This window comes from Nelusetta ayraudi, unplaced genomic scaffold (assembly GCF_046127955.1).
Source record: "Nelusetta ayraudi isolate G7.1 ecotype Tasmania unplaced genomic scaffold, CSIRO-AGI_Nayr_v1 ptg000026l, whole genome shotgun sequence".
Taxonomy (NCBI): Eukaryota; Metazoa; Chordata; class Actinopteri; order Tetraodontiformes; family Monacanthidae; genus Nelusetta; species Nelusetta ayraudi.
Genome location: NW_027466076.1, coordinates 7998898 through 8010818, shown reverse-complemented (window position 1 = coordinate 8010818; position 11921 = coordinate 7998898). Strand labels below are relative to the sequence as shown.

Here is an 11921-nt window from a genome sequence, read left to right as displayed (position 1 = left end):
AGAGGATGTTCAAAAACCTTTTTTCCATTTTTGGACATGTTGAGCTATTCTGGAGATTTTAGAACTGTCATCCTTGGGAGTTTCAGGCAGATATGAGTCGATACTCGTAAACCCGCAAGATAAAAAAAAAAAAATGTATGTGGAGGTTTTTCCTTATTTTAGGACATGTTGAGATGTTGAGCTCTTTCCTTCTTTTTTCCATGGTAAACTACCATAAATAAGTCATCTGCAGTCTTCATTCAAGCTCAGTGAGTTAAACCACTGTCTCTGGTGTCAGCGACCAGAGTTTGATCCCAAGTGTGGGGAGCCTAAGTCAACCTAAAAATTAAAAACTCTTGCAATGTGTCTCTATATGGAGGTTTTTGTACTTGTATTACCTTTGCAGCAGACTGGACAGCGCAGTGGGTTGGACTGCTGATTGTGTTGTGAGAGACCAAGGTTTGATTACCGGTCAGGGCAACTGAATGTTATTTCGTTTTCTTCCCATCTACTTCTGCTTGAGGTACTTGTGTCCCTCTATGAAGCACCTTGACCTTCTTTTAGTCAAGCGGGTTCATAGCTCATTGAGTTAAACCGCCGTCTCTGATGTGGGAGAACAGGGTTCCATCCTCGGTCCACGCAGCTGAAATGTTCCGAATGTGTTTATCTATACTGGGTCTTACTTCTATTCCCTCCAAGTCACTGGACTGACTAATAGAATTCTTTCTGGTTTGTATAAAACAAGGCTTCCTATTGGTTCTTTCAAATCAAGTCTTCCATTGGCTCGTGTAAAACGGGGCTTTCTGTTGACACGTGCAAAACAAGGCTTCCTATTGGCTCATGTAAAGACAATAGGCCTCCAATATGCTCTTTACACATTGGTGACGTAAATAGCCATGCATAATTGACATGACTCGTGAAGTGAAGGCTACCCTTCCGTCTTATAGTAAATTTTTTTTCAGGCTGATTAAAGTATTGATTAGGCATACAATAAGTTTGTTTTTCTCAATTTTCAAACCTGTTGAAATGTCGCTTTTTTACTATTCCATCTCATGCTAAATTATCTTTGGATGGCGAGTTTTACGGTACAGTATTTCTTTTTTTTCTTTGTCCTTGAAAAAAACATTATACTGTGGTGTTTTGTTTTTTTCAATTTTCTGACATGTTGAGATTTTGCATTCTACTTGTCCATCTCATGCTAAATTATCATAAGGTTGTGATTTCGGTGAGTTTCAGGCTGATTTAAGCTTTTTTTTTCAAAGGGAAAAAAAGGACATACCTTGTTTTGTTGTTTTTTTTTCAATTTCCCAACAAGTAGCGATTTTGCATTCTACCCCGCTGTCTCATGCTTCATTTTTTTTTCACATTTGAAATGGAGGGAAACCACATTTGAGTGCTTAGTCATGCAGTTTAATTTTATTACAAAAAGGTTTTGTACAAATTTTGCTGCATAATGTAAATGAACAGCCGCAGTGGTTGTAGTGAACCCGTTAATTTTTGCCTTCCGTAACATCTGCCATCGGTAACATAAATAGGAGGTAACATTCAGTTTAGCACCATTCTCTTTAAATATTTCTTCAAAACAGGTGGTCATATAAATTCACACAACGTAAAACACAGGGGGGAAAAAAAATACTGATAGTTCCACCCCACACAAAAGGGCACTTTCATGTAGCTTTATTCAGCAGCGGCCGCAGTGAGTCAAAAGGAATGATAAAAATAAATCCATTCATGTCGGAAATTTGCGATACAATTCCAAATAACGGTGATTTGTATCCAAATTCTCCACACGGTACTGGTTTTGAGAAAAAAAAAATTTCAAATCAATTCAACTCGCCACATTTGTTCACCTCGTGTTTCCAGTTTTGGAACGATCAGTTATTGAAACAGAAATCTTCCACGTTGTTCAGTTTGATGGTCTGCAGCTCCTGGTTGTCCAGTAGCCTGTAGCTGAAAGACACCCGGCTGACAAACTTCCCGCTGGACACCATCCTCACCACCGTGTTTTCACAGCCGATCTTCATGTGAGCTGAGACGAAAGGGAAAAAAAAGAAAAGTAAACAATCAAAACATCAGGTGGACGCTCGGAATCGACACGGTACCGGGACGGGAGCAGGCAGGGGTCGGCCGGCCAACTCACTGGGGCCGGTGAAGGAGATGCAGAGGTCCGTGATGGGCAGCAGCTTCGACGTATCGATGCCGTTTCCTCCCAGCAGCTGCACAAAATCTCCCGATTCTGCACAACTGGCTCGGGAGCGCTGGGGAAGGAGTAGAACAGAGACGGGGGTTGAGTTCATCACAGGATAGCTGCTGGCAATTCTGATTTGTCTGTAGGTGTAAACTGGCTGCATGAGGGTGTGATGACCAGGATGGATGGATGGATAGAGGGTCTTGGGGAAAGCAACAGTTGGACATTAAAGTGTTTTTGGTTTATTTGGCAGCTGATGCTCATACCAACTTTATCTGTAAAATAAATCAAGACTGGCCAATTTTCCAATCAGTTCAAGTCAGTTCAGTTAGAATAAAAATAAACTAAATACCATAATGTAATACTTGGAAAATGCAGCTGTAAATGGACTGAATCTGAAAGACATGTTGCCACAGTCTTTCAATAATCATTTATTATTCCAACATTTGGCTAGTTTGAACTTCCAACTTGTGTTCTTAGTTTGTTTTAGTCCATTATAAATAATAAACTCTAGTGGGAATAATGTACTGCAGAGGCTGTTTCAGTGTTGACAGCGGCGTCTTGTGCTCACCTTGGGGAGGCGGTTGAATTGTCCCAGGCTGAACTCGGAGATGTCAATCTCCACAGGGTATATGATGGAGAAGCTGCAGTTCCTGTGCTGCTGCGGGATCACGATTGTGTAACTGCCCTCTGGTGACTGGGAGATGACATTGCAGGCTGGATAAGATACATGAAAAAACATAACTGAGACACACTGGAGCGGGAACAACAATTACATGTGTGTATTTGTTAACTGAGAAGGCGAAGAAAAAAACAAACATTATTTTGATATTTTGATGGGGAAAAAACATCTGTGTGGTGCGTCTAACCCAGGTAGGAGCAAACTACGGCCCGGGGGCCATATGCAGCCCATAGAGCTTTCTAATCCGGCCCGCCAAACTTAAAGAAATCGCATTAATAGTAAGTAAGCCATAACATAGCTGTATTTCATCCATGTTTTCAGTGTTGTAAGAGTCATTTCAATAAAGAGCTAAATACTGTGGGGCTTCAATAACAGATACTTTAGTTGCAACTTTGCTTTTGTTCATTGTCAATGGACATTAAATCACATGTTTTCAACTCATCCCATGATATATTTTTTTCTCCTATGAGGGAGGTCACCAAAACACCCCCGGCCCCCCTCTGTCAAATTCTAGAACCCATTGTGGTCCCACCAGTCAAAAACATTTGCCCACCCCTGGTCTATTCAGAGCCGCCACTCTCCATCCATGGGCTGGAGTGTCACCATCAGCCCGAAGGCTCTTTACTCACGGAACGGGTTGATGTGCTTCCTGACGGTGAGCGTGAAGCTGCTGCCGGCGCTGTGGATGCGGAAGAAGACCATGGCGACGTTCTGGGAGGAGCGCACGGTGCCGCGCGGCGCGCCGGAGTCGCAGTAGTCCACGTAGCGCTCGCGCAGCGGCAGCGGGTGGTCCTGGCTGCTGGGGAACTTCTCCCCCTTCATCACCCAGCCGTCGAACACCTTCACGGACAGCCACAGGGAGGAGACGGAGGGAGGACAGTCAGAGGCTGTCGGTGCGCGCATTGAGACTTTTAGTGACGTTTAATGGTGCGTAAAAATAGCCATGCGAGACCAAGACCTTATCAAGACTAGAGAGTGTTGAAATTGGTAAATGGACTGCGCTTACATAGTGCTTTCCAGCACCTTCACGGTACCCCAAAGCGCTTTACAATGGCCTCTTATTCATCCATTCCCTCACACAATCATACGCCAGTGGGTGGCTGCTGCCATGCAAGGCGCTGCCAGCCCCATGTGGGAGCAATTAGGGTTCAGTGTCTTGCCCAAGGACACCTCAACATGCGGACAGATGGAGCCGGGATTTGAACCGCCAACCCTTCGACCACCAATTTGAAGCCCGCTCTACCAACTGCGATTGAGATCGAGACAATACCAAGGCATATGGAGGTCGAGGCCGAGATAAGACTGTATGCGTCGAGGAAAAATCACAACAAAACAGAACGAATGGCCAGTATCTTTTTTTTTTTTAGTTGAAGTTTGCTTGTGACGGAACAGCCACTCTCCTTTTCAGTGAGGCATCTTCTTATAATTTTCTGTAACATTTTGCTGCTTTGCTAGCTATTTTGAAATCATTTTCACAAAAACTACTTTGCTTCAAAAAATTTTTTAAAAAAATAATGAGGATTAATTCAATGAAAATGATGTCATGCTAAGCATAAATAAACTGCGTAAAAAAAACAACAACAACATAACCTTAATGTCTGAGCTCAACGTCATCTCACTCATGGTGGTTGTGAAAGACCTCAAGGTTCTGCAATGCTCCAGGGATGAGGTGGTCAAACAAAATCTTTCTTATCTTTCGTTATTAGTCATTGCAGTGTTGGCTGATCCTCGACTGGTCTTGATCAAAAATCTCGACTCCGCGAGACAGGGACCCTTCAAAAGTGGTCTTGAGACCAACCAAGACCAGTTTCGAGTACTACTAGAGCCGCTATGAAGGTGGCGCTCTGCGACCGTCGGTACCCATAAGCGCGTTACATACACACGGATTCCTTCTGCTGAAGGAGCTTTGTGTTCAAGAGTTGACCGAACGGAACCCAACACTGTCTGTCGAAAACAAAAACAGGGGGCACATTCCAACACTTTCCGGGGATTACACCTCGCGCGCACGAATCATTTGCTAGACTGTTGCGTTTCTGCTGCGGAATTTACCGACGTTCAAGTGCAAAAAAAAAAAAAAAGAAGAAGAAAAGAAAAGAAAAAAACAACAAGTCACACCTGACATCTCTTGTCGTTGTTGTTGTGAATTGTGTTTGCTTCGCTTACGGTGATAAAGTCGCCTGCGCTGCAGTCCACGTCCACCCCGTCGTATTCCACGCTGATGACCTCGTTGGGCTCCGCCATGAAGAATGCAGCGCAGCTGAGCTGAGGACGCTCCGCGGTGAACGTGAACTGACCCTCCACCGCCACCATGTCCAGGCAGCCTGCGGGGGGGAGACTTCAGTTATCAGTATTGATCATGATGGACCCTGCCACTCAAACTTGGACGAACACCATCTTTTTGACTTCTCACTTTTTTTTCTTTCTTTTTTTCTTTTTTTTTTTTTTTTTTAACTCAGAAGTCTTCTACTCTATGGAGGTATCTGGGTTTTGTGTTTTAGTAGTTTTGCGCGGTGCAGTAAAACGCAAATCCCCCCTTTTTTTTTTTTTGCATGCAAACGAATGTCAAGTGTTATTTTTGACACAGAAAAATACACAACTCGTCAGACTTACGCAGAGGTCGACGATACATCAGCTCCTCCGGCGTTTCCCTCTTGAGCTCCGAGTCCAAAAACGAGTACAAATCATCTTTGGAGATGTCGTTGTTCTGCGGCACAATGCGCACCCAAAGGAAAGAAGAAGAAGAAGAAGAAGAAGAAGAAGAAGAAAAAACGTGCGTAAAAGTTAGACGAGAGCCGTTCAGAGGTGACAGGAGGAGTTGCTGGCGTTTCTCACCTCGATGTATCTGGAGTCTCCCTTCAGCACGGACAGACATAGCACCAGGAAGAAGAGCTGCTCGCGGAAGGTGCGCTGCTCCATGACGCGCGGAAGGTGCGTGTGTGTGTGTGTGTGCGTGCGAGCGAGCGAGCGAGCGAGCGTGCGGGGCGCACCTGAGCCTGCGGAGGGGGGGGAGAGAGAGTGACGCTCACCGCGACCGCCGCTGCTTTTTATGGGAGCAGCCAAGTTCTGTTACGATCAAAGTGACATGCCCCCCCCCCCCACACACACACACACACACACAGTTTCTCCCCTCCCTCATCCAAGGCGATTGCGTGGGTGTGACGAGCGCGATGGATGGATGGACAAGCGAGGTAGAGACATGGTGAGAGAGAGAGAGAGTGGAGGATGTGTGTGTGTGGGGGGGGGGCGCACAGCTGATCCCCAAAGATGCTCTGGCAACACGAGTCGGACGTCATCGTCCCTCAGATTATCTCTCAAGTATAGCAGCCCACACACACACACACACACACACACACACACACACACACACACACACACACCTGATCTTCCAACAGCTGATTATTCATTCATTGATGGGACCTTGAGAGGAAGAACTGTAGGTGACTGAAGGGAAACAGTTAAATGAACAAATGTGATCTATAAAATAAGTCCAGGCTGATCTAAAATAGAAAATATGACAGCGCATGATTGTGAGGGACGATAATAGAAACAAAGGGCAAAAGATATAAAGGGTAATTTCTGATGCTTTTACAGGCTTGCATGAGACCTTCATTTTTTAGTTTTACACTGTAATTATTTTGTGGGGAGGGGGGGCTGTCTTATAGTAACAACCCAAGCGTACAACATGCATTGTAAGTGTTACAAATGTACTGTTTTTGTTATTGTGTCCCCCAGAACAGCGATTCTAGGTCCCCAACACAGACGAGAAAGACAATTAGCTGCATAAAAAGTCGCAGGTTTTGGGTCTCGATAGCGAGCCATCATGTTTTCAACACCAGAGGGATAAATGACACGGTTTCATGCATGCTCACAAGGTCTTTGCAGTCACTTGAAGTTAGATTGTGTGTCGAGAGCATCTTCCACCTGTCCGCCGAGGTCTGCAGAGGTGCCTCAGGCCCTTCAAAGGTCAGTGCATTTTTTGTGCCATGAAAAAAGAAGAAGAAGGAAAAAAAAAAGCAAGCCTCAGAATAATCCACACTCTTGGAAGCACACAGCATGTTTGAGTTTTTGTAAGTCAAGTCATTGAGATTAGTGAAAAGATGGAGCTGGGAATAATGGGATAATCCAAAATCAAACAAGTTATTAGTGACTGTTTATTAGTAGACATAAAAATGCTTAGAATGGCTTCATATTAGCGTTTTCATTTTGAAATATGGACTCCCTCTTTTTCAAACGCTCACGAAATCTCTGTTCAGCCTCGGTGCGCCTAACCAGGATTTCCTCCTATTCGCCACTGAGTGAAAGCGCCGCGATGATGGCCGCTCCAGACGTTCTGCCTCGTCTTCACCGAGTCGTGAGAGGTCTGCTTGAGAAGCCGAAGCCATTAAGCACCAACGGTGAAGCTTCATTAGGCTCCATCAAAAATCGGAAGGCCCTTCTGGAAGTTATGGACATTATCTATCGGTGGCTCGGACTCGGGCATAATTAATGTCCACTTTAGCAAATGACATTTCTCAAATAGGCCCTTTTACGCCGCTGCAGGAAGGAAGGATTCACATCTGAGTGAGTTACTGCCGTGTGGACATAAATGTCTCCAGATGCACGAGTGCCACTCATGTTGCAATCTGCAGTGTTTTCTAATAGGCCGCTTCAGATTATACAGCACGCACTGTATAATTTACTTTTTCAGATGGGCAGTTCTGTCAGTATAATTTCCTTTAAAGCATTGGTCACATTCAGACAATTACCAAAATAAGACTATGTGGTTTAACTTTAATCGGGAATTGTGGAATTTGAGTGTGCGTAGTTGCTTTACATATATATGTACACATATATACGTGCATATATGATCATTAACATTACATCAATTAACATTCATTCGCAAAGTCTGACACAAACAGGTTGTCGGCGAATTAAAATGCAGATGAATTTGATCATAATAACTCGTAGTGTAGGTTGTAAATGGGATCAATATCCAATACACATTAAACTGACATATGTTAGCAGAAAGGCTAATTTTTTGCCAAAATGCTAACGTTATAACATGTTAAATCGCTATTTTTCCTTTGCACTAATATTTGAGAATGGAGAGCCGGTGCAAATATGCTAATAAACAGAATTATCTCTGTTATTTTAGTGACAACGGTAGATTTGTGCAAATTTCATCTGCATTTCAATAATTTATTCTACATTTATTCTTCTGTCAATCTTGTGCAGAGGTCTGGCAAGTATAAAGACACTCGCTCGAATGTTACTCATGCAAATCGCTCCTCACAAATGCCTGTGTGAAGATACAACCTGAGACTGATGAAAGCAATTTTGCAGGTAAAGCTAAATGCTGCCCTATTGGACTCAGTGACTCACTACTGTTGATGTGCATACGATTTATCTCGACTGCATCTGAAACACATATAATCCTTGGTTGGCTGCATTAAAAGAACATTCATGAACACTCCAAGGCAAAGCAACAGCTGTGGAAAATTAAAAAGCTTCATGACGGTTGAAATACGTTAACTGACTTGAGAGAACAAATAATCAGGAGTTATAGCTTCCTGTGAAAAGACCTTCCATCTGTCAACATCATTTTCCAAATCCTGCCGCTCTCGTGAAAAAAAGCTCTTGCAGAAAACCTTTGAGACAAACAGTTCTCCCGTTTGAGGCCGTGTGTTGAGGCAGTAATCCTGACAGATTCAATGCAAAGGATGGAAATGGTTTGTTTCTGACGGCTCTGTTTTTTGTTTTGTTTTTCGAACCACCAGAAGTTTAATAAAAATGCAAACACACGCGGCAGATAACACCACACCACCATAGCGGCGGCGGATGCTATCAGCCGGCCTCTCGACAACTGACAAACAGCCCTCAGCTTGAATGGCATTCAAGGGAAAACCTTTTGTTTGCATTCTCAAGGTGTTTCGGCGTTGAGGAAATGACATTTATTTATCGGTCAGCTCTTATGGATCTTCGCCTGCTGCTGCGCGCTGACGCTCAGACAGGGAAGGCAGAAGTACATCAGTGCTGACGCAAAACATGCAGATCGATGTCAGAGCAGCCAGCTGTTGAATCAGAGTGGATCGGAGGACTCAGAGAATTCCTCAGAGAAATCATTTCATTTTTTTTTCACATTGTCCATGAAAACAATCAACTAAAAAAAACATAGGACAAGTAAAAACAAAAAAGGGCGTCGGTCCTCTTTAAATTAAAAGAGGACCGACGTGATTTTCGGTTTGATGTTTTGCTAGCCTGGAGTTAGCAATCGCTGCAGGCAAGTAAGCTGTGATGCACCATAATGCCTTTATCCTTCATACATCATTTAGTGTGAAATGTGAAGCGTCAGTGTCAGAGAAAAGCAAATGCAGCTTGTTAGTTTGCTTTAAAAGTGAAAAAAAATAAATAATAAAAAAAAATACAGGGACATTCACATGCAGCAGCCACATGTAGCTATGTGTGCGCATGCAAACGAGTGAAATTCTCATTCATGCATCACAGAGTAACATAAGCAGGTGTGTGTGTGTGAGTGTGAGTGTGTGTTAAGAGGGATTCTGCTCAGCCGTGCATAATTCAGATTTAGGGGGGGAACAAAGGCCTGCTTATGTCATAACAGGGTAAGCTACATATTCCTGCAAGCCGAGCAGAAGGGGCTGAAATCCGGCCCAGTAAACAGGATGAGCGCTCACCTGGCGTTTTTGTCTTTCGTGTGTCTTCCAGGCCTCTCACCCACCAAAGCATAACAAAAGTCAAATCAACTATTTAATGAATCACTTACTAGCTTGTTTTTTGTTTTGTTTTTAGCCCAATAATACAACTCTTCTTATTTGTATTTTCATCAGGTGTTTCATCAGTGCGCCACACATTTTGCAAAACGCATCTTCCAGTAACAATCAATGTTTACACATGTTTACGTATTGAGTAAGTCACTCAAGAGTGTTTATCCTCTTTAAAATCTCCAGAAGTCTGTGTTCTGATGTTAAAAATGAGCCTGAGGCGAAGGAAGAAGAAGAAGAAGAAAAAAAACTTTCAGAGGCGGGAATAGGATTCTTATGGGCTTTGTTCGCCCCCTGCTGGCCAACTGAAGAACCTGCAAACATCTTTTTTTGTTTGTTTGTTTTTCCACTGTTGAGCGACTATACAAAGGATCCAAAATGGTATGGTCGCAGAGCGGGTAAGTGAGGGGGAAACTTTTACCTGCCGGAAGCGCTGGTTGTTGATGAGTCATAGCTCCGAAAACAAACTGCTCTTGTGGGGTTTTTTGCAGCTCAAACACAAACAATGGGGGCGATTTCCTTCATCTTAAACATTTCCGTGCATCTTGTTTGAGTATCAAAGGTAGTTGAAGCAAAATGAAGAGAAGCAAAGCAAAGGCGGTCAGCAAAGTACGACGTTCCCCGCTCACCCTCGCAATTCATTCGAAAAACCCGCCACAGGTGAAGAACGGCTGAGATTACCGCCGCTGACGCACCACCTACACCACGTGACGCACATCCCCGTATGTGACTAATAACAAAATTCATGAAAGCGTGCATCCTTGGAAACACCACAAACACTACAAATAACATTAGCGGGCACCTACAAGGACAAATCAGCCACTTCCTCTAATAAGAGGGGGGGCTGTGCATGGAAATCACCAGGAAGAACCAGCACCAGTGCAGGACATTCACCCTGTGCCAGGAGGACCTGCGGGTTCGCACGCACTCACCCAGTGGGCTCCATCCATCACCGTCCAGCGCTGATCACCTCATCTGACAGAGCTGCAGAGACAAATGACTGCTGTCGCTTTGTCCACGCTGGAGGACACACAGCAGGCATGTCTGCATATTCATCTGAAGCCTGCTACTATTGGACAACTGCTGATAGTCAGCGGGTTTTATTTTCCCTTTTTGCTCTGTGTGTTGTCAGAGATTTCAGCAGGACATATAGTCACTGTTTTGTTTTTTTTTTTGTTAGTTTTTATTTATTTTTATTTTTTTCCAGCCAGTTGGCTGACGGCACTTTCAGGGGTATTTTGCTGTGCAAATAAAGGCACAAAGCACAAGGATGTCAACCATGAGATGAGGCTGTTTTGTCAACTTGCGTGTTCAAGGTTGACAGCCTGACTGAATGTGGGTGTTTCGTCTCTCTCTCTCTCTCTCTCTCTCTCTCTCTCTCTCTCTCTCTCTCTCTCTCTCTCCGTGTGTGTGTGTGTGTCTTGCTCTTATGACATTCAAATAAGTTCCTGAAGATCAAGTGGGACATCAGAAAACGTTCAGTCATCTTCGCCAACTCAGCTTGTATGTTGAAGAATGAAAACATGCTTCACACTTAAAGACACAGTTCTATGCTGTCATTCCCACAAGCACTTTAAATGCGACTTGCTTGATTTGCTTTTGGCTTCACCATAAAATATACATCTGCCGTTGATACTACATCATGGTATCTGGAAACACGTATTCAGAATTATCAATAAGTACAAATCTCTGGAGCGCCTGCAGTTAAGTGTTATCCATCACCATGACAACACATTTCCTGTTGACATTTCCGCTCGCTGTTTGTGAGACTTCTTTCCTTCATCTCGTAAACTCCTCCTCCTTTCTTTTTGACGAGCAAATGTAGAAGGTTCTTTTTACTAACTGTCCGCTAGCCTCTAGGATTCAGCTCCATTGTCCAGGAACATTTGACAGCCCACGGTTGTGTCCAGTCCCCGCTGTGTTGACAGTGAGCCGCATGACCAGCCACAGTGCCCATCATCGTCTCTGGACGACTGCTTTCACCAACATCGAAATTTCTTTGAGTTCCCATTCCGGGAAAACGTATGAGCCGTGTCCATCGGGGCAGAGATTTTAGCGTTTGGCTGCGATTTCTACAGACATGTTCCAAGAGCAAACAGTAACACGTACGGCCTGCGTGGCGAAAAGCACTACGCTGGCTGCGAGTCATGTGATGGTCAGAACTTAGAAGACGGCCTCTCAAAAGTGCAGATATAGCAGTCAGTAAGCCGGCAGTGAGAATAACTCTCACACCTTGTCATGGTATTTTTTTTTTAATATTGAGGCTTCACTATTAGTTCACCTCACTGAGGAAGGACCTGCCCCCTGAAATCAT

At 44.0% G+C, this 11921-nt stretch overlaps 1 protein-coding gene across 1 annotated transcript; it reads right to left on the bottom strand.

Moving 5' to 3' along the window:
• Positions 1–1262: 1262 nt before the first annotated feature.
• On the bottom strand, positions 1263–5865 carry crhbp (corticotropin releasing hormone binding protein). The gene is made up of 7 exons (XM_076029521.1): positions 5682–5865; positions 5460–5553; positions 5013–5170; positions 3479–3689; positions 2739–2884; positions 2120–2237; positions 1263–2008 (listed from the first exon to the last, which is right to left on the bottom strand). Exons 1-7 carry the CDS (start codon positions 5763–5765, stop codon positions 1854–1856), a joined length of 966 nt encoding a protein of 321 aa, XP_075885636.1. The 5' UTR covers positions 5766–5865; the 3' UTR covers positions 1263–1853.
• Between the last annotated feature and the right edge of the window lie 6056 nt (positions 5866–11921).